Genomic DNA, 25069 nt, shown 5'->3' on the forward strand with positions numbered 1-25069 from the left:
CTAGTGTATATTTTGTTACTACCTCCGACATATGTGACTAGTGTATATTTTGTTACTACCTCTGACATATGTGACTAGTGTATATTTTGTTACTACCTCTAACATATGTGACTAGTGTATATTTTGTTACTACCTCTGACATATGTGACTAGTGTATATTTTGTAACTACCTCTAACATATGTGACTAGTGTATAATTTGTTACTACCTCTGACTTATGTAACTAGTGTATATTTTGTAACTTCCTCTAACATATGTGACTAGTGTATAGTTTGTTACTACATCTGACATATGTGACTAGTGTATATTTTGTTACTACCTCTAACATATGTGACTAGTGTATAATTTGTTACTACCTCTGACTTATGTGACTAGTGTATATTTTGTAACTACCTCTAACATATGTGACTAGTGTATAACCAGGGTTCCAGGTATAGATGTTTGCAACATTATTACGTATAACAGGGTTGATATGTGGCAGAGGTAAGGGCGTGTCGGTTAAACAAGACTACTATATATGTATAACAGGTCATTGATTTCTTAAGCAGGCACGCATTTTAACAAGAAATAATAAATATCATTTAAGGAGCTTATCAACAGTTTATTTTTTAAAAGATGAACGTAAGGATATGTTAAATTACAACAATATCTATTTTGAAATGAAGTCAAAAGGATGAATACAAATCAGTCATGTGTAGCAGGGATTCAAACAATAAAACAATCTATTGAAAGTCGAGAAAAGTATCTGGGATAGAGGACAAATTCAAACAACAAGCGTAACTATTAACACATACATTTATTTGTAATACATACTAATTACACATGCAGTCCAGTGCTGCCGCTTACCTTGTTATGAACAGACAATTAAATCAGTAAAACTGTGTCGGACGTCATGCAGCTATATAGAAATTTTATCTTGATAAATATATATAAATATATGAATATATGCAACTCCCAAACGTTTTAGTTTAATTATTGCTAACAGTCTTTTGTTAACTGTTGGTGAATAGATTCGACTTACAGTGAGAAAAAAAGCTAACAGTTCCCCTAAAACTATGCTAATCCAATGTTAATATTATCCCACATTACTGTTAAAAATTAATGTTTTTTGTAAAAGAATATTGCTGAAATTAAACTTTCTGTAAGAGAACCTGATTGCAACCAAAGATTAAATTTTAGTATAAAAAATCTTGATTTCTGTTTGAATTTAAAAATGAGGAATCAAGGCAAAACACATGTGCATATATAATGTAAACAAATCATATAGGTTACTCTTCACATCCAATTTTGAGTTAACTGGGATTCTGTTGTATCTAATTATTTGATCTGTTAAATGTTTATCTGGATACTGCATACATTGGCGAATACACAATTAACTGTGGATGATTAAAGCATTGTAAAACAACTTTCCATAATCAGCATGGAAATACATTAAGCAGACATAAAAGAGAATCCTCCAAGTCTTAGACTATATAATGTAATGATAAGAATGACAATGAATGCATTATAATAATAATGACAAATATAATCACATACAAAAGAAACAATTATGATAAGATATTGAAATAACATCTAAGGCTCAGACGTCAAAATGTAATTTCGTTTTTGGCAAGACAGCCACAGTACAGTGTTCTTACTACCAATGTATGAGACTCGATTCTCTAGAAAGTGTTCATCACACAGTAGATGTAAATATTGTCATGATGACGCCTTTAAAATAATGCAAAGCACTTATGTTACCAGAAATGCATCTACAAGAACTATGTGTATTCATTAACCCCTGAAATTTCACAATGAACTATTCCAACCTTTGAATCGGAGGAGTTCAAATGTGTCGTCAGGGGTGTATGGGTTAACAATCAACTGTTTTCAAAGTCATGTGTATCGTACAAATTAATAGCAGAATGCCACTTCTGATTTCTAAATCTCACAATTACCTCTGTAAAAATCGAAGTTACAAATAGAGCTGTGCCTTTTACCGGTATTTATTATTAAATTTGAAATTATTTCTGATAATTTTATTAAACCAGATGACAGACTTGTATTTCCTATTCATGTTCATTATACTGGTGTACTTACAACAGGAAAAACAACTCCCCGATGTATATAATCAATATATTTTGTATACACAATCATATGGAGTACTTAAGTTAAGAGAGAAAAAGGTAACACATACACAAGGGCGATAGCACCTTTACAATTTGGTAATATACTGCATTATAAATATACAGCTGTTTCGACCTACTAGTCCTCATCAGATCACATATAACTCCCGAGGAAATTCCAGGAAATGTGTTTCACATGCATTTACTTCTACAATAAAAACATACTTGATAACTAAAACTTTCTAAATAAAATTTCTTAATATTTTTTCAAGAAATATAGTTTGAAGGTTTTATAACTAAATAAAGATTTGTGACTGTGATACAAAATACTTGAACAATGAACACATTCACCTGCCAATACGACTTTCAACTGAAGTAGCCCAATTTTAAAAGTGACACACTTCATATCTTAGAATTAAGAACTGTTATGTAGTGTATAATCATTAATTAAACCAAATAAACAGAGGAACTTCATACTGTAATAAACATGTTCCAGAAATTACCTAACAAAAGTGTTTCTCCATTAATCATACCCCATCCCATCTCTTAAGAATTCACCTGCATGCAATTAGTTCATAAATATATTTCTTTTCTACAACCACAGGATACTATTTCACAAACAGTTGATGGTACATATTTGTATCTCATTTCCTCATTCTTTCTCAAAGTCGTTTCAGCCTTGATTACTGCCTTATTGTAACACCAACTTGTTGTCGAAATTTACCAACCATTTTATCTTCCATCTCCAAGTCCTGTTATTCAACAGTCCACATTGTAAATCTCTCACATAACATGGGTAGAGCTCCTCCTAAAGGTGATTCATGGTCACATGACAGGCTCTCACTGTTATAACTTAGACACATTATGGTATGTATTAACTCATTCACCCCTTGAAACACATTTGAATTCTTCCAATTCAGAGGTTTGAAATGTCAGGGGTGAATAAGTTAAACATATTAGCATGATATTAATCTGTTGATCAACCTCTGTTCCTTTACAAAATACTTGGAGGAATCGGTATCAGCCAAAGAACATTCCATGTCAGTTTCTTAAAGAGTCTTGTTCACAATAATGAACCTCATTTCATTTTGATTCTGTTCATCATCTTTGCTTGTGATTTGTTGGCAGTGATCACATGCACGGTTCTACATAATTTCCAGGGAAAAGTCCTGTAAAACCATTAAGTACCCCTTCCCACCAGCCATCATCGTTTTTGTTGGTGACATAGATTACAGCATTTTCATTGAAGGTCAGCTCATCCTCTTTATCAGCCAGGTAATCATATATAGCAATAACTGTAATAAACAAATAAATAACAATAACTATAATTCAGAAATTAATGATAACAACTGTAACACAGAAATTAATGTTAATAACTCTAACACAGAAATTAATGTTAATAACTCTAACACAGAAATTAATGATAACAACTGTAACACAGAAGATAATGACAATAACTGCAACACAGAAATTAATGACAATATCTGTAACACAGAATTAAATGACAATATATAACTGCAACACAGAAATTAATGTTAATAACTCTAACACAGAAGTTAATGACAATAACTGTAACACAGAATTAAATGACAATATATAACTGCAACACAGAATCAAATGACAATAACTGCAACACAGAAATTAATGTCAATAACTCTAACACAGAAATTAATGATAACAACTGTAACACATAATTTAATGACAATAACTGCAACAAAGAAGTTAATGACAATAACTCAAACACAGAAATTAATGTTAATAACTCTAACGCAGAAGTTAATGACAATAACTCAAACACAGAAATTAATGTCAATAACTCTAACATAGAAATTAATGATAACAACTGTAACACATAATTTAATGACAATAACTCTAACACAGAAATTAATGATAACAACTGAAACACAGAATAAAATGACAATAACTGCAACACAGAATCAAATGACAATAACTGCAACACAGAAGTTAATGACAATAACTGCAACACAGAAATTAATGACAATAACTGTAATACAGAATTAAATGACAATAACTGTGACACACTGGCATTATGGCAACCTTTTTAGGTCCCATACACTTTTAGATATGTCATGTGACTGGTTAACTGTGCAAAACTTAGTGATCTCAGATTTCATCTGGACGAACCTTTTTCGAGGTAGCTTGCAGGTTTCCAATCTGGCTGACCCAGTCCAAGGTTAGGCCCTGTAGCAGCATATGGATCCTCTTCCTGTGGGGGGAGGGGGTGGTCATCAATGTCCTCTGGTGGATCGTTGAACTCCGGTGGTGGGGGAGGGGCCTGGTTGTACACAGAGGGAGTGTCTGTAGGGGGTGGGGGGAGTGGGGGAGAGGACACTGTCAACAGCAAACAAGGATATATATAGATATTTTATAAACTTATATATGGTATTTTTTTTCTATTTTTTTTTTATATTATTGGGAATTCTATTCCATAATCTTTGATGTGATAAAAGTTCTTTTAATTTATTAGAAAATAGGTTTTTGACTGATATATTTTTAGAGGATTAAAGACATACAGTTACCGGTTGGTTGAAGATTTTTTAAACGAAGTTTAGTTTCTGAAATTAAGGGCTTACAGAGGCAAAAATTAAAATCAGCATAAAGACTATTTAAAGAAATTTTGAACTATTAACTGTAAAGAAATAACATAGTTAATATTACGTATAGATCAACAGCATGCTTCATGCATACAACAAAGTACAAAACATTTACTAGCTTTTTACAATATTTCAGATAAGTGTACTACCATGCTTCCACTCTCTTCACGATGAGATTGATCTAGCACCCTGTAAACTGGAATCATGATGGTCTTTTATCCAAAATATTTATTAAATAAAGCCATGGGTACAAAACGACTCCATTTGAATACACAAGTCTACAGAATTTTGGTACTATCAAAAATAAAATGAAAAACTAATTTATAATGTGGTAACATTGTTGAATCATTAATTAGCAAACAATTTCAGCAAAGAAATCTTTGCTTATTTAATGCTGAAACCATTTTAAGACATCAGTATTTATTTTTTTGTCCTACTTCATGCATAATTATCTTATGAACTCACAGATGGAGGATAGAATTTCCACATCTTCCCCTCCCTATACATGTACCTACATACATATCTCCCCCTCCCTATACCTACATACATATCCCCCCTCCCTATACCTACCTACATATCTCCCCCTCCCTATACCTACATAAATATACCCCCTCCCTATACATGTACCTACATACATATCTAACCCCTCCCTATACCTACATAAATATACCCCCTCCCTATACATGTACCTACATACATATCTAACCCCTCCCTATACCTACATAAATATACCCCCTCCCTATACATGTACCTACATACATATCTTCCTCCCTATACTTACATATCTCATATCTCCCCCCCCCTCCCTATCCCTACATACATATCTCCCCCCCCCTCCCTATCCCTACATACATATCCCCCCTCCCTATACCGACATACATATACCCCCCTCCCTATACCTACATGTACACACATATACCCCCTTCCCTATACCTACATACATAGCTCCCCCTCCCCGCCGATAACATACATATCTCCCCCCCCCTCCCTATCCCTACATACATATCTTCCCCCCCCCCCATACCTACATACATATACCCCCCCCCCTATACCTACATACATATCCCCCCTACCTATACCTACATACATATCCCCCCTACCTATACCTACATACATATACCCCCCCCCCTATACCTACATACATATCTTCCTCCCTATACTTACATATCTCATATCTCCCCCCCCCTCCCTATCCCTACATACATATCTTCCCCCCCCCCTATACCTACATACATATCTAACCCCTCCCAATACCTACATACATATCTTCCCCCCCCCTCCCTATCCCTACATACATATCCCCCCTACCTATACCTACATACATATCCCCCCCCCCCCTATACCTACATACATATCTAACCCCTCCCCATACCTACATACATATACCCCCTCCCTCCATATACCTCCATACATATCTACCCCCTCCCTATACCTACATGTACACACATATACCCCCTTCCCTATACCCACATACATATCCCCCCCCCCCCTATACCTACATACATATCCCCCCTACCTATACCTACATACATATACCCCCCTCCCTATACCTACCTACATATCTCCCCCTCCCTATCCCTACATACATATCTTCCCCCCTCCCTATACCTACATACATAGCTCCCCCTCCCTCCCTATAACATACATATCTCCCCCTCCCTCCCTATACCTACATCCATATCTACCCCCTCCTTATACCTACATACATAACTCCCCCTCCCTCCCTATACCTACATACATATCTCCCCCCCCTCCCTATACCTACATACATAACTCCCACTCCCTCCCTATACCTACATACATATCTACCCCCTCCCTATACCTACATACATATCCCCCCTCCCAATACCTACAAATATATCCCCCCTCCCTATACTTACATACATATCCCCCCCCCCTCTACCTACATACATATCTAACCCCTCCCTATACCTACATGTACACACATATACCCCCTTCCCTATTCCTACATACATATACCCCCTCCCTATACATGTATCTACATACATATCTATCCCCTCCCTATGCCTACATACATATCTTCCCCCTCCCTCCCTATACATACATACATATCCCCCCTCCCAATACCTACAAATATATCCCCCCTCCCTATCCCTACATCCATATCTCCCCCCTCCTTATACCTACATACATAAATCCCACTCCCTCCCTATACCTACATGTACACACATATACCCCCTTCCCTATTCCTACATACATATCTTCCCCCCTCCCTATACCGACATACATATACCCCCCTCCCTATCCCTACATCCATATCTCCCCCCTCCTTATACCTACATCCACACCTCCCCCTCCCTCCCTATACATACATACATATCCCCCCTCCCGATACCTACATCCATATCTACCCCCTCCTTATACCTACATACATAACTCCCACTCCCTCCCCATACCTACATACATATCCCCCTCCCTATACTTACATACATATCCCCCCTCCCAATACCTACATATATATCCCCCTCCCTATACTTACATACATATCCCCCCTCCCTTGACCTACATATATATCCCCCCTCCCTATACCTACATACATATCTCCCCTCCCTATACCTACATAACAAACTTTTTCTACCATCTCTTCCCTGATACTTAGTTATAACAGTACACAGAGACCTCAAATGTGACATTAAATAGTGTTGTGTATATATGTACACTAGGATTATTAGTTACTCAATGTTTTTACCAAGCTTGTATGAAATCAGTGGAGGAGTAAATTGATCACTCATTTTAATGTCCCATGTAAATGTATTACTCAAATCACTCATTTTAATTTATATCCCATGTAAATGCATTACTCAGACCTCTATCATCTATGGTTGATTAAAGTAATGATACAACGCTTCATAACAAGGGAAGATAATTTAATACTTGTTTTTTATTGTTTGACAATGTTAGCCACCGATAGTGTGTGGACAAAATGACAATTACGTCATCCATATCAGTGAATCTCATGACGTCACATTTCAGAATTTCAGCTGATAAAATACTTAACCATTTTCTTCTAAAGATTAAGAAAAATTGATTTCACCAACTGAGGTCACTGAGCAAGGCCATGAAAAGACAAAGTAACCTCCATAGGTGTTCCAGCCATCAGAGATGTGTGTCTGTCATATGTTAATGAAGGAGAAACGAATGATCTAGCTTGATGTGTTATTTGTAATTATGATACAGGTACATGCTCCTGACATAGGGTAAACATTACAGTACTAGTCAGACCAATCGGTTGGGTTGCTGGCCCTTAATTTTGTTAATTTGAATTAGAAGTGAAATCGTTCAATCCGATGAAGTGACATTAGTGACAAACAAACTATACTTTAAGAACTTACACATTTTTCTTTTAATTAGAATATATTTCTCGTTTTGTTATATTCTGAACCCCAGCTTCCCAGTCTCTGTCAGATGTTTGTATACCGGGGTAATATGTATCTCTCATTCATAATTTCAGCATGCTATATACTTGTACTCAGTTAAAGTCCATATCTTACAGATCACACATTGCGATATATATCCGGTATATATAATTATGTAGATGTGTACACTGTATTATTTATATGCCTGTAGATCTTCATATAAAAGTGAAGTCTATTTAACTCATTCACCCCTGAAGATACGTTTGGACTCTTCCAATTCAAATGTTGGAATAGTTCGTTATGATTTTTCAGGGTTGAATGAGTTAAACATATCCTGATAGATATTAAACAGATGTCAAAAACAAATAAGTCATATCTAGGACAGAAATATGATATTTGTACTGACTGTATATTACACTTACGTTGGACTTGGATAGGACCTACTGTAATATAAATTGTGTGTGTTCTCCCTTTACGGAGAACTTCTGTACAGAAATCTGTGGAAGTTTTATTATTATAAGTTTATATTCAGGAATATCACTTCAGTAAATACAACTAATGGTTTTATTTTTCTTCTCAAAATTTCACACCAGTAAACTAACAAAAAAAATAACATGTTTTCATTAATAATAGGAATAAAGTTGAAAACTAATAAACATGAATAGACATGTTAAATTATCTTTTTTACAAAATGACAGGTTCCTATGTTTTAGTCATCATGTAATATATATATATAAAGCTTATATCTATTGTTGGTATTTATGTCTAATACTTTTTTATAGACGATTTTGGGAAACGTCTGCGGAAAATCCTGTTTGATCCTGTAAATCAATTCATTTGATTTTTAATGTGTCTCAGAACAATATAACATTCATAAATTTAAATTGGTTTCCATATGTTTCTGCATAACAAAGGTTGTCATTTAGTGATTAGTTATCAGGGTTTCTGTATAATACAGGGTCTGGCTTACACAGATCACAGGTCACTTGTACTTAACTCTCCTGCATCAAGGTTTCTGTATAATACAGGGTCTGGTTTACACAGATCACAGGTCACATGTACTTAACTCTCCTACATCAAGGTTTCTGTATAACACAGGGTCTGGTTTACACAGGTCACAGGTCACATGTACTTAACTCTCCTACATCAAGGTTTCTGTATAATACAGGGTCTGGCTTACACAGATCACAGGTCACATGTACTTAACTCTCCTACATCAAGGTAGTCTTTTGTTTGTTTTAATTTTTCATAATAGAACAATAATAGTACATTATACTACCAGTAAGTTAACATTTGAGAATGAACCCCAAATTAGTGAAATGATCACTGTGACAATATTGAAAGTATGGAATAAAAACGTGCGACACAAAAACATGCAAACCTTCGTCGTCTTCCACAAGGCTGTTGTCTCGGGCTTCTGACAAAGATGGCGGGGGAGGAGGCAGGTCTGTAAAAGTGACCGTCGTAAAGCAAATACTGACCACGCACAACACATTGACCACAGATCAGCTTAGAGATCAGACTGACCATTTACCGCAATCAGATTTGACCAATCAGAAAAGTCGACAGATTTATTGAAGCTTCGATCAGACTTTTATTAATTGATCAACCTCAATACTGGTCAGAGGGAAGGAAATAGGAGCAGACTCTCACTCAGTTTACAGGTTAGCACAGCCAGGGCTGGTGAGATAAATTATCACTTCAGATTTTTTTTATCATGACCCACCTTAAGTCTACTCACTGCATGTGTTCTCATTTAAAGACTGTTGCTGGAAAAGGGGCCTGCTATTCATCAACTTTGACAAAGGTTAGAATTTCGAAAACAGGTTCAGGTCATGTGACCATAAACTTTAAAGTCAGCTATCTGTTTCCAAACTTAGCGCAAACACTGATTCAGTAACATGTAGTGGCTTCAGTACCAAATGAAACTACAGTGTATAAGTTTCTCAGATGTAGATAGAGTTTATTACTTTGTATTCTAAATTAGTGTAACTCGCTCACCCCTGAAAATTAATAATGAACTATTTCAACCTTTGAATTAGAAAGTTCAAGTGAGTCTTCAGGGATGAACAAGTTTAATACTGTACACTTCATAACATCATGGTTGCATCTGGGTGCTTCACAAGATTTTGAAATTTAATAGATGATTCTAAATAATTCCAACATAATTTTAACAAGCCAAGCTTGTGATCCAATAACTTCAGTTATATATCACCGTTTTGCTCACTGTATATAGGTTTTACCAGCTAAGTACATTATCAAATAACCTGTACTCACTGTAAATAATTTGTGAGATCTGCTCCTTCTTCCATCAACAAAAATAAGCACAACAAAGAAGAAATTAATAATTCTTACTGAAAACTGAAAGGAAAATACATGATTATCAATGAGGATACAACAAAAATACAACCACAATTATAACTAAAGGTCAGGAAATGAATATGTGCCCAACTTATAATTCTATACTACAAATGTCATTGTATTACATAGAATTATAAATAAAACATAGATATAACCGGTCTTAACAACTTGTAAATTTCTATTGATGATTTAAGTATTATTTTGATATATGTATATAATTATATTAACTCCTTTACCCCTGAAAACACATTTGAACTCTTCCAATTCAAAGGTTGGAATTATTCATTATGAAATTTCAGGGGTGAATGAGTTAACAACAATAGGTAATCAATATCAATTCTTTACCTACAATAGCTCAAGATCAATTTATACTAAGATATATGTAAATACACATTTTCAAAACAAATCGAAATATTACATCTGACAATATGACTTGTTATGTTAGTTCCATTACTTATACAATGCATAAGAAGTATGTTACACAGGTAGGCTGTAGTTTACAAGTGTCGTGACTGGGTACAGTATATATATCATTCAGGTAGGTGATATGTCGTAAGTGTAATGACTGATAGTGGATATACACTTGAATTCGGCACCAAGACAGTTTGCTCCAATCCCATCATGCCCACACACAATATATAGGTAGTTTTCTCCAACATACCAAGCGAGTCCTACTATATTGTCCAAATAATGTGATTGAAGATCGTGATTGATATATATAGATCATACACATGTGCTATATATCTGAAAACATTCGTAGCAGTATAACTTTTGCCCATTTCACCTTTCATTTTAAATCATTTTTAGAAACTCTAAAGCATCATGGGTAATGTTTTTATGAACCACTAAAAATTACCATTACAATCAAGAACTTATACCATAAAACGATGCCAAATTCTGGAAAGACATTCAAGTTTTGAAAACATGTTTTGGGAAGGAATTTATCTTTGCTGCTGTATAAGTATATCAAACATGAAATAGAAATCAAGACTTAATGAATTTGGAAATCTACTAATGAATGGTGAATATTTATTGGGCAAAAGATTCCCATAAACAATACCGGTATTATAGGTACTGTGTGTGTAAAAATTGCAGTGTGAATATTTTTAACTTTCGAGGATAAAATCAAAATGTTCCTTTACAACTGGTCAGTTCCTATTTTGAACACTGAACAACTAATTTCTGCTCTAAAAGAAAACTGTTATTTATGATTACTGCATATCAATATGTCTATCGATATCAAATCCTAATTTTAATATGTCACCTTGAAATAATAGAGATTCAGTGATATTAGGTATTTGATAGATATAAAAGAATTGATTTGAACACAGCCAGCACAAATACAGCCTCATATGACCATTTATAGAAACTGTATGTGTTGTTAAACCAGATACTATTGGTATATTATCCAACTACTTCCCACCCTATTTCAATGATGTAGTTTTTGAAAGATTGAATATATATATCACACTGAGAGGTCAACATGACGTGGCTTTGTGTAGGAACATTGTAGTATCACACTGTGAGGTCAACATGATGTGGCTTTGTGTAGGAACATTGTAGTATCACACTGAGAGGTCAACATGATGTGGCTTTGTGTAGGAACATTGTAGTATCACACTGAGAGGTCAACATGACGTGGCTTTGTGTAGGAACATTGTAGTATCACACTGAGAGGTCAACATGATGTGGCTTTGTGTAGGAACATTGTAGTATCACACTGAGAGGTCAACATGATGTGGCTTTGTGTAGGAACATTGTAGTATCACACTGAGAGGTCAACATGATGTGGCTTTGTGTAGGAACATTGTAGTATCACACTGAGAGGTCAACATGATGTGGCTTTGTGTAGGAACATTGTAGTATCACACTGAGAGGTCAACATGATGTGGCTTTGTGTAGGAACATTGTAGTATCACACTGAGAGGTCAACATGATGTGGCTTTGTGTAGGAACATTGTAGTATCACACTGAGAGGTCAACATGATGTGGCTTTGTGTAGGAACATTGTAGTATCACACTGAGAGGTCAACATGATGTGGCTTTGTGTAGGAACATTGTAGTATCACACTGAGAGGTCAACATGATGTGGCTTTGTGTAGGAACATTGTAGTATCACACTGAGAGGTCAACATGATGTGGCTTTGTGTAGGAACATTGTAGTATCACACTGAGAGGTCAACATGATGTGGCTTTGTGTAGGAACATTGTAGTATCACACTGAGAGGTCAACATGATGTGGCTTTGTGTAGGAACATTGTAGTATCACACTGAGAGGTCAACAGGATGTGGCTTTGTGTAGGAACATTGTAGTATCTTCTGATGACTACAAATTTAGTAGGACTTTTCTATTTCAGCTTGATTTAATTCTGCACAAGTTGTCAGTTTTTTAGGCTCAAATCTACGTGGCACCTTGTCTCACCTCTGTTTCGTGTTGGTCCATTACAAATTTCTTTTTATCTCCTAAATTCCTCTTGTTTTTTTAGGGTTTTTTATGTTATCAGGTCTCCTCACTTTCTCTTGTCATCTTTTCATATAAATGACTTTGCTACTTTGAAAAACCTGTTATTATTTAAAACTGTCTTTAAGAAGATTTGATTTCTGACATATATGATTATAAACTTGTCAAGGAATAAAAAGTTTGATATTTTTGTTGTAGTAATCATGAAGTTTCACTGCAAGTTAAATATATACAGAGAAAGACATGCTTCATTTCTATATAAAGAGCATGCACCCTTGGTCATGCTAACCAGATATATATATTTAAATTAAATACACTAACAATTTGTATGTCACAGCCTTTGCTTTTTCTAAATTCCTCTTCAACGCTAACCAAATGACTTGTAAAAATTCCTCATTTTATTGATTTATAAAACACAACAATTTGAGAATTCATTGTGCTATCTGATATTGGCACAGATAAGACTCTTTTCCATCAGATATTGTAACTTAATAACATTTATTGGATAAGACACAATTCCAAAACAATTATGCCTATCCTGAACCAATTTTGGTTAGAATTGTCCCGGTGGAATCAAAGATGAACATGCAAATACTTAAGCCAATCAAAGGCTAAGAGTGGCCATCTTGAATTATTCTTTTGAAGATAAATCCCTTTTTTCTCTATTGAGCATCTACCGATTTATCTTCCCCATGGAAGGCCATAACCTTTATTTATACAAAATGGAATCACCTTGGCCCAGAAATGCTCTATGCCAAATTTAGCAAAATGTCCCCATAGTCATTCTGAACTATTTGAAGTCTCTTCAAAGAAAAGTTGATGAATGAACAACAGATGATGGAAAATGTGTCATAGCCTGAACAACACAAGCACTTTCTGCCAGGTGACCTGGTTATACATTTGGTATGGTCATTCTGATCAGGATGTGAAACTCAAACCTGTGTGAAATAAAATGCTTAAAGAGATATGATACTAGCCATGCTGATACAAGGTAGCATAGGTACATTGAATATATGTGGCACGGTCATGGTCCTGTGTCACATACACACATATGTGTTTAAATACATCATGTAGAAATCCTATCACCCACGTAGTACTACATGTACCAGCACAGGCCCACACCATAGTAACAGGCCTTACTTGGTATTTAGAATGACAGAGTTGTTTTTGGCAATCAGTCTAAATGCATTTTAAGTTACACAGATACGCTTCTATCTTAGAAGCCAAAATGTATGTTTTCTAAATTCAAATATGTCCCCAAAATTGAACCTCCATCAACAGAAATCAGCCAAAATTCTGTCCTGCTGGTATTCACTGCATTATTTCATCATTATAGATAATGTTTTTAGTATAGGATGCCTCAGAGAGCCTGAGAAATCTGTTTGTTATAGCCAGTTATTGAGATAATTTCTTGCCAGTGTAAAGACAGAATAAAAACATATTATTTGAGACACAGGACAACTGTGACATTTCACCACATCATATAGAGCTGTCGATCCAGTCCTCAGGATAAGCAATAATACAATACATACTAAATATTACATCAACTAGTTATTCTCCCTGGAACAACAGCTTCAGTTTTATCAGAAATTACACAAAGTTCACAAACTTTAATCCAAAAACAAACCACTAGAAAGGTTTTGAAATTGACATGAACATGAAATGAGCATTCGATTAAAAATAAAACTGTTCTCAAGTAACAATAACTAGTGCTCATGCTTATACACATCGTTAACTTCAGCATACATCTAAATAGGTGTGCTACAAATTGGCAGATGACAATATCAGTGCTCGACCAAACTTAACCAGCAGTAGCCCAGCTTCCGGACCTACCTGTAGATGGCTGCTGTACCATGTGTGATTTGCGTCCATGCATGCCTGGGTAGGATGGTGGAGGGGCATCCTGAGACATAGGACGAGCTAGACCAATAGGCGGGGTCAAGATGTTCATCTGGGCCTCAGTCGGTCCATAGGTACTACTCTGTCTTGAATTATCTGCTGGACCATATCCACTCTGTCTGACTTGGTCTGCCGGACCGTATCCACTCTGTCTGGCCTGGTCTATAAGGCAAGATAACAGCCAAATTATGTTTTAAATACAATCATTACAAACCTATAAATTAACAAGCATAGTAATGCAAATTGCAATGAAAGATTCTTGAATAAGTGATCAACATAAACACAGAACTATACAGTTTTCAACACACTGTAAATGACACAACAAAAGATCTGATCCATATCACCAATATGCAAAAATGTTTCTTGTTATATGGGAAACCAAAATCAATTTTCCTATTTGGAATATATAGCAGCTATTCATTTGTCCAGCCTTTCTCTGAGTGTTTTATTTCCTATGATATTTATAATAATAATAAAGGCTTTATTTATTCTTGATAACATATTGAGCATGGAGCTCATCTTACATATGGTCAAGATACAATGTATGATAAAATGTACAGCTTGACCTACTTACTTTGCATTGCAATGTGTCCCGGAGCGTAGGGTGAGGAAGGGATGGATGGCGGAGCTATGGGGGGTGCTGGTGTCCTATACTGACTCTGATTTGCCCCTGCTGCCTTTCCAATAGTGCCTCGTCCCTGCGGAGGTGTGGGAGGCCGTGTGTTGGGTGGAATACTTGGGTGGGACGTATTACTACTGATGGAAGAGCTACGACTTGTTTTTTCTCTCTGGACACTGCTTGTTGTCTGGAATTTAACATGATTCTATAAATAAACCCATTAACCAAAATAAATATATATTCAATTAGTAACCTTTATTCTACAACTCGCATTCAACACATAAACTTTTTCTAGAATTAAAAAGTAATCACATTCAATAACAACCTATTCTTTATATAACCACATTCAATGAATGTGGAAAACTAAAAGTAGTCACATCCAATAAATAACATTATTCTGAAAAATGAATTCTATAAATACACACATTAAAAAACATGCAAATGCATTCATTTCATACAAATAAATAGCAAAATGAGATCTATTCTATAAATTTTATTACATTTTAAATTGTCACATTTGTTCATAGATTATGATCCCTATATGGCTAGCACAGCCCAATCATATTACTTTTTAACTCAATCTGTCTACTGCAGACTAACTTATACGTATCTTGATGTATATGATGTATCTGTACATATTTTTTGATGTATCTAGAGTCCAGAAATAAGATTTTATTTCATTAATTGTTTTGATTACAGAGTGTCATTGGATTGTAAAATCCTTATTTTGTCAAAATAAATAAAATAAAATAAAATGTATCTAGACTACATGTATTTTGACATTTCTGATGTATCTGTACATGTTTTTCATGTATCTCTACAGGTATTCTGAGGTATCTCTATAGCTACAGGTATTCTGGGGTATCTCTATAGCTACAGGTATTCTGAGGTATCTCTATAGCTAAAGGTATTCTGAGGTATCTCTATAGCTACAGGTATGCTACAGGTATCTCTATAGCTACAGGTATTCTGGGGTATCTCTATAGCTCCAGGTATTCTGAGGTATCTCTATAGCTACAGGTATGCTTCAGGAATCTCTATAGCTACAGGTATTCTGAGGTATCTCTATAGCTAAAGGTATTCTGAGGTATCTCTATAGCTACAGGTATGCTACAGGTATCTCTATAGCGACAGGTATTCTGGGGTATCTCTATAGCTACAGGTATTCTGAGGTATATCTATAGCTACAGGTATGCTACAGTTATCTCTATAGCTACAGGGATTCTGAGGTATCTCTATAGCTACAGGTATGCTACAGGTATCTCTATAGCGACAGGTATTCTGGGGTATCTCTATAGCTACAGGTATTCTTAGGTATCTCTATGGCTTCAGGTATTCTGAGGTATCTCTATAGATACAGGTATTCTGAGGTATCTCTATAGCTACAGGGATTCTGAGGTATCTCTATAGCTAAAGGTATGCTACAGGTATTCTGAGGTATCTCTATAGCTACAGGTATTCTGAGGTAGCTCTATAGCTACAGGTATTCTGAGGTATCTCTATAGCTAAAGGTATGCTACAGGTATTCTGAGGTATCTCTATAGCTACAGGTATGCTTCAGGAATCTCTATAGCTACAGGTATTCTGAGGTATCTCTATAGCTACAGGTATTCTGATGTATTTCTATAGCTATTGGTATTCTGAGGTATCTATATATATATAATAAAAAGGGATTAAATGTCCATGTGAAGGAAGTAAATATAGCAAAAATAAGACTAACGACCGACTAAAAAACAAGCTGCTTTCACCCTTCACAGGGTTCTTCAGGTTGAAGAGCCTCGGGAGACAATGTATGCTGTTCAATTATATTCAATTATATTGAAACCTGAAGAGCCCTGTGAAGGGTGAAAGCAGCTAGTTTTTTAGTCGGTCGTTAGTCTTATTTTTTCTATATATATATATATATATATATATATCTACAGGTATTTTATGTATTTCTATAGCTATAGGTATTCTGATGTATTTCTATTGCTATAGGTATTCTGATGTTTTTCTATAGCTATAGGTATTCTGATGTTTTTCTATAGCTACAGGTATTCTGATGTATTTCTATCGCTACAGGTATTCTGATGTATTTCTATAGCTATAGGTATTCTGATGTTTTTCTATAGCTATAGGTATTCTGATGTATTTCTATAGCTATAGGTATTCTGATGTATTTCTATAGCTATAGGTATTCTGATGTATCTAGAGTTTACATTACAGGTATTTTGACATATCTAATGTATATCCGTACATGTTTTTTATGTATCTTTACAGGTAATCTGATGTCTCTCTTCAGTTATTTTCAGGTTTAGTTATTTTCAGGTATCAGTATCTCCAGTTATTTTCAGGGATCTGCAGGTGTTGTATATCTGGACTACAATTCAACATCTACTGTTTTATAATGAAATGTTTTTAAGGTTTCAGATTTGGGAAAGAAGATAGATAAGGTGAAATATATTGGCAGGAGTTATTTGCTACATACAACAATGTGAAGATATGATTAGTGCGAGAAGATGAACAAAATACCAATATATTAGATTGATATTTATCTGTGTGAGGAATTACACCAGTACTGAAAAAGCAGGTGAAATGTTGTTTATTTTTTATTTATATATACCTGGTATATCCATTCATGGCAATTTTTAGTAAATCTTTAAAAATAAAATGATCAAATGATTGATACAAGGTAAAAGTAAAATCAATGTAGTGATTAGGTGTGGTCAGGGAATAATGAATATGTTAGGTCTTTGATCAAATTTTAAATATTGTCCAAGACTGTACATATTGTCAGACTTTTTTCTCCAAATAGAATGATTTCCATGAATAATATTTATTTCATAGATACTTGAAATTTGGAGTACACAGACTTATGTCTAAAACGTTTCATGGTCCTTAAGAATGGAGAAAAAAACTCTTTCACCGACCATTCCCCACACAAAATCAACTTCAAGACAATGGCTTCCTTTTTTAGTTTTTTTTTTTTTAAAAGTAAACCTTTAAAATACTATATATTTACTAATTTTGCTTTGGTATATCATTAATATAATAACCTATGCAAACGTATGCTAGTGCAGGGGAGACAATTTATGCTGTAAGGTTTTTGTAGTAGGTACAGGGATTCGTCATCAGGAAGAAGCTTTTCTAATCCTGTTTTACCGGGATTCCTTGGTGAAAGGGTTAAGGATACCTGTCCCACTGCACTACCGTTGTCCTATATAGAGTAACCTCCCCTTAACTTCTGTTTGGCTGTAATGTAGCTCATTTGGGCTCGTATATTCCATTGTCCAGATAGCTCCATCAGTTTCAGCGATGGTATAATAATCTGAAGTCCAGGGTTTGAATACTGGTCAGGCCCCTCTAATTATTTTATAATTTTGTTTATTTCATCTCCATTATATTTTCATAAAAGTCCTGCAAGGTATACATTTCTATTCAAATTGATTTATCAAAGTCATAGTCATGCCAGAAAAATAACTTTCAAATGCATAGTTTCATTTTTTGGCAGTGTTAGGGGGATCCTGAATATATGCAATGAAGAGAATGTAACAAAGATCAAAATTCATAGAAGTATAGATGATTTATTATTACAACTAATAAAACAATGAGTAGGGGGTAATTCAGTTATGTAGATATGTAGCTAAAGGGATATTATTTTCATTTAGTAAAAGAATCTTTATTTTTCAGAAGGATGCATGCTAATGACCTTACCTGGTATTATATAGCACCCTACCACCACACAAGTTCACACTAATAACTACTTAAAGTACATGTATACAGCACTCTACCACCACAAAGCCACACTAAGTACTACACTCAAAATTCTAGCAAAAACCTTAATTCAGACATTTTTTTCATAAATTTAGGGAAGATAGTCTGCAACACGTGAAAAAGACTTGCTATTGTACCATTCATGAATATTGCAAGAGAAACACCAGAAATGTGAATCAATTTGTGGGAGAATAAGATTTGCCTTTCATGGAAAACCACACTTGTGATGCCTGTACTACTACTCATATTGGGTTAAATATTGACAAAATATCAAAACATAGATATTTGTCAGTTGGTAACACATTTTATTATCAGTCTTCAGTTTTATATATTGTCTTGAAATGTTTTCTCTGATGTTTACATACATGACTATTCAAAGTGTCTGAATTTAGGTTGGTTTAAGAAAACAGAGTCTAAAACTACATTGAATTTAATTAATATGAGCTGTACCTCTAAATACAATGCCTTTTAAAACATAATACCAAAATTCTGTGTGACACATCAGTTTATACCTAAAATAAATCTTAATTTGTAAATTAAGTTTGAAGGTGGAGTCAATACTCGGCCCCTTCTTTAATACCTGTAAATAGCCATACAAGTAAAATTTAGTTAATAGGTTTAAACCTCTAAGAAGTTATTTTTCTACAGCAGTAAGAACTCTTGTAAAACAGTTTATATAGAAGATGGGGATCACATCTATGTAATTACAGATCTAAAATACAGGTATGTTTATCTCAACTGTCCACCACGTCTTTGTACTGCCCACCAGGGTTATAAATCTACATTAGCCTATCATGTGGTGCCAAAAAGGTATCCTTGTGTTAACCTCCACCCATGGGCAGGGCTCTCGGCCTAATGTCTATTCCCCATAGGGTTTAACCCTGTCTTTGTATTCAATAGAAAAGTGTAATTCTTCAAATTCAATTCCTTTTGGTTTTTTTTTTATAGAATTTTGCTTTAACTCATTATGTCATCAGACCCATATCCCAAGCAACAGACCAATTAAGGGTATAAGCTACCTTGGGACATGGATATTAAGGATATGCACTGCCTTACTGTGATATCAACCTCCATTAAAGAAGAGTTCCACTCTAAATAAAATCTTACATTGAGGACAAAGACAGGTACTCAAGAATGTGATAAAGACAGGTACTCAAGAATGTGCATGATCACAGCATCCTGTTGTTTCTGAATTATATGATGCTTGATAGTGGAGACAACTCCAACGCAAATCAAACAATGTATAAAACTAGAGTTTATCATAAGCACAATTAAGCCGACCAATTCATGCAAATTAGGACAAAAACTAAGTTGAACAGAAACTCTTTTCGTATCAAATTAAAGAGTGTCAGTATTTCACTGTGTGCACAATCCTTTTTGTTTTTTTCCCTTTTGAAATCACAACTATTTATACAGATATCAATCACACAGAAATGGTAATATTTTAAAGACAAAGCATTAGTCTATAATTTCTTTATGAAAATGATTTAAGCATTATAAAAATGTGTCCAGCTCCAGGGAAGAAAGTAATGTGCACTTCCTAATCCTACCTTTATAATTCCTTGTTCCGGAACCTGAAAAAAACTTGCACTTTAACAACACACGCCACAGTTATAAATTATCTCCCCTTTCTTGATGCATCAAATAATTATTATTTGGTACACATAAGACTGTTTTGGAAAAGAATATTCATTAGCTCCAATTTCAATTCTTGGTTATTTGAAAACATCAAATACAAAAAAGACACTTTTTGAGATAATAAACTGTTGCTAAAGGGGAGATAAATGACATGCTTTAACAAACAAGACAACAAATATATACAGACATAGTGGATAGAACAAATCTGTTTAACAATATATATATAGTCATGCAATAAATTTCACTGATGCGAGAGATAAAATAACTGACATAAAAACAACAGGTTCCTACTTCATGCAATGACACTGTACCCTAATCAATGGAAAATACATATCAATGTTATCACGATGCAGATATTATGACTGCCGTTTCATAACGTTTTTTAAATGTTTTTAATAGAGCCTATTCCTTTGGACACATGTGTCAAAAATCCTGTTCATAATGGCATTTTTAATTAGGTTTGTAATAATTCCAGATTGAATAAGTGTAAATTTAGAGACTCAGTGCATCAATAGGACCAGGAAACTTTATAAGTTAAATACACTTTGGAAGAAAACAATCTTCAATGTCATGCAAACTATTTTTATGATAGCTATAATTTCTTTAAAGAAACTTATAAGAATTACCTCTGAAATCAAGAAATGTTAAACTTTCTAAAACATAAAACATTTTTTCATCACTGTTTCCTCAAATGGGCTCAAAAAATGGTTCAAATGAAGTAAGGAAAAAGGGTGACACTTAATTTACAGGCAAAGCATGTGTCACAGTCAAAGTCGGGTCCCAGTACCTAGGAAGTTCTTATATTGACGGTCAGAATATTAACGTTTCCTAGAATCAGATCAATTTACTTATGTAGACTTTATAAAATGTTAAATTCAAACAAGGTATATTAATATTCATTGTCTTCAAAACTTGTTTTATATTTTTCAAAGGTATTGAAGAAAACGAAAATTTCGAAGCAATTGAGATGAATGCTGAAATTTTGGAAGATAAAGTAAAGAGTATCTACAAAGTCAAGAAGTTTTCTAGATCTGGGGCCAGATACACTAATACAGCATAAAATTTTAATTATTTGGTAAAATTCTGGGTTTGAATCAGGGGGAGATAAGTAACACCTTGACCCCCCACTCACTTTGACTCCATGGCCTATTTCATCCAACACTGTGTAGTCTATTGCCTTCCTTTGGTACTTTGTAGGACGCTCTGCCTGCTCAGGAAATATGATACCATTCTTCACTCCCAGGGGCCTGTTAGTGTTCCTGTTAGTGGTAAGAACACCTATCTCTCTTCTAGCTACCTTCTCCTTGTGGATATTTACAGTCTGAAAACAAAATCAATTTTAATCTAAAGCAATTTCTGTTAACACATTGTTTGTACAGGTTTTCAATATCAAGTTTAGATACTTACTTTGAAATATTATAAAAATAAACTCTAAAAGTCATCCACTAGCTAGTGCTCCTCTATCTCAGTTGTCCTTGGTCTAGTATCACGAAGTAAAACAACAGAAATGTTGTCAGCTGTATGACTGTGAGTACAGATACTGTTATACCTTACCTTCTGATACTGCATTACTTTTACATAATTGATAAAAATTAATTCTGATGATAGATTGAATGTTTTAACACAAGATTATATAATTCTACGTTGATTCACGCTTTGTTTATAATCATTGATATAGTAATGAAGTCAACAAAATGAAAAACTTGTTTTTAATCTTCTAGTCAATTTCTGTTATACTTGTACTCTTATATGTGCATTACTAGTAGCCCAACATGTATTATGTCCCTCTGTAACACTAGGCTTATTATGAGGATTGAACTTATGGTAACACAAACCATTGATTCAATATGTGTTACTTCTTTGACTTACTGACCATGGCCACCTATATTATGTGTACTTACCAGGGTAGTTCTATGTTAAGCTGTCACAATGACTTAACACCTGTGCTGGATAATTGAGATAGGACTCAGTTAACCAGACACTGCCTTACCTGTGCCAAATAATTCACGCTAGATTCCATTTCCATGGTCTGACTCTGTTGTAGGTCGAGGAGTTTAAGGAAGTTAGTGGCCAGGTTGTTTATCTGGTATGCCACACTAGCCAGGGAGTGGGTGGTGTAGTTCTTAGTCTCCTCCAAAGCTTGTTTCTTATTGGTCGCCTAAACATATCAAAGGAAATATCAATATTTATATTTGAAAATTATATTTTTGAACCGTCAACATTAACCATTTTCAGAAATGATAGGTTATAAACTTCATAGGTAAGAAACATCAAATTATGTCATTATAGTTTTTATATATTTACCATCGTATGGTATATTGCAACTATATAACACTACCAAATTCAGTTGGCATTCAGTTTGGCTTTGAATGCCATGGACCGATTGTTGACGTCATCATTATTTTGACGTCATAATTGTTACGTTGGATACCACTGACCCTCCCTGGGTGATAGCTATTCTATTTATTGAAAAAGCATACACGATAATACATTAGTTGAACTTGTTATATAAATGTTGAACAATAAGAAGTCTAATTTTTTATGAGATGAACAGATTTCAAATATAGTAAATATAAGTATTGAACTGCTTTCAATTGGCAGTATGAATGCCAACTGAAAGCGTTTCAATAGTTCAATTACATATCCAGTATATATAAGTTGGAATGAATAATGCTAATTGATTTGCAATGTCAACAATGAAACAGTGCAGTCCGGAGTTTAGCAACTTTAGCGGCGAGATTTTCTATCCATTTTCTGAACCCGATTTCTGATATCAGTTCTAATAATTTGAGAAAATTTGTCAAAGTATCTCTTTGTTTTGCTATATTGGACTTCTGTAATATATTTCATTTCTGAAAGGTGTGTCTGCGAAAAACGTCAACAATGTAGATTTGACAGATATTTCTTCATGTCAGAATCAAGAAACAGCTAATTGTAATGTACAATTCATATAATTACCGAAAGATAATTCTCTCGACAATATTTTGCGACATTTTCAAGGTTGTTAAAGCTCTCCTGTAGGTGCTGGCGCCCCTCGGGAATCTCCTGCTCGAGAAGTTGTGCTACTTCGGCCATTTTGTTTCCTTTCCACTTCCTGTTCGAAGCGCCTGTGTGATCTAGACTCTTCAGGTACTAAAGTTATCTCCCCTAGACCGTGGGGAGGTTGATATTAGAGATGAACGTCAGACACTAACAGCACATTTAAATAACTATACTAAAAAAGAAAAACACTGCACCATACTGTCCTTCGGTAAATTTAGAGGAGTACTACATTATATCAAATAAATAATGGGCAAAGTGTTTATATTATGAACCGTGCCACTACCCAAATTTACCACTGTGGCTATCAAGGCATCCACCAGGATTTAGTGTCACTACCACCTTGTATCTAGAAAGATGAACGTAAGCCACATATATATATATGTGACAGCACCTTTAAAATTTGATAAACGTGTGAATCCGCCTAGCTCGGCTTACTCCCTGATACAAGATGCAAGAAGATACAAACATCTTTTATTTAGTGTCGATTACTGATGGTTAAACAAGAACTCAAAACCTTCTCCCGGACTGATAAACTTTTTGTACACTTCTTTTTTTTATTCAACCGACTGGTTTTCATTTCATTCGTAGTAAAATGGTCTGATTAGTGTGTCACATTTATTGATTTAAATACATGCATAGAAATGATTATTTTTCGAATCTACATAGAGGTGGCACTCCAGGAGGTAGGTATAGGGGTTTTCACATTGATGTCCACAGCTACATGCCGGGCCGTCAGTTAGTCTTGTTCCAAAAAAATCGTGATTTATTCTGCTACAAATAGAGCAAAGCTTTGTATGCAAATATCAAACTTTCGATCTCTAAATTATATAAGTCGATTGCATATATACAGTTGGAGTAGTAGATAGAATTGTCTAAATTGTTCAAAGTTTGGAGAGACGAATGTAAAAAAGATTCTAATATTAATGAAAGACAGTAAAAAAAATAATTCTATAATTCTCTTGATTTCGAAAATGATATTGTTCATTATTTTCAACTGTGGGTGGTAATAATTAAAAAAGACAGGTGAGCGTGAAAGTATTGCGTATTGTATAAATTAGTAAATGTTTGCCGTGTCTTTTTTCTTCTCTCGGCAAGTTTCTCTCTCCCTGTCTCAAAATATGAGTTAACTAATCGATACCCTATACCACATTCCGTGGGTATGTTTCGCTGGGCGCCAAAATTTGTAACAGGGGAAACAGA

At 34.6% G+C, this 25069-nt stretch overlaps 1 protein-coding gene across 3 annotated transcripts; it reads right to left on the reverse strand.

Moving 5' to 3' along the window:
* Positions 1-579: 579 nt before the first annotated feature.
* On the reverse strand, positions 580-23933 carry LOC110451608 (abl interactor 2-like). Of its 3 annotated transcripts, XM_021499732.1 has the most exons (9): positions 23786-23933; positions 22818-22985; positions 21960-22148; positions 20740-20763; positions 15392-15623; positions 14752-14979; positions 9478-9543; positions 4250-4456; positions 580-3399 (listed from the first exon to the last, which is right to left on the reverse strand). In XM_021499732.1, the coding sequence occupies exons 1-9, from the start codon at positions 23900-23902 to the stop codon at positions 3236-3238; spliced, it is 1395 nt and encodes a 464-aa protein (XP_021355407.1). In that variant the 5' UTR covers positions 23903-23933; the 3' UTR covers positions 580-3235. The 3 variants fall into 3 exon arrangements, with proteins under 3 accessions (XP_021355407.1, XP_021355415.1, XP_021355420.1); XM_021499740.1 differs by lacking the exon at positions 20740-20763; XM_021499745.1 differs by lacking the exon at positions 9478-9543.
* Between the last annotated feature and the right edge of the window lie 1136 nt (positions 23934-25069).

This window comes from Mizuhopecten yessoensis, unplaced genomic scaffold, assembly GCF_002113885.1.
Source record: "Mizuhopecten yessoensis strain PY_sf001 unplaced genomic scaffold, ASM211388v2 scaffold673, whole genome shotgun sequence".
Lineage (NCBI taxonomy): Eukaryota > Metazoa > Mollusca > Bivalvia > Pectinida > Pectinidae > Mizuhopecten > Mizuhopecten yessoensis.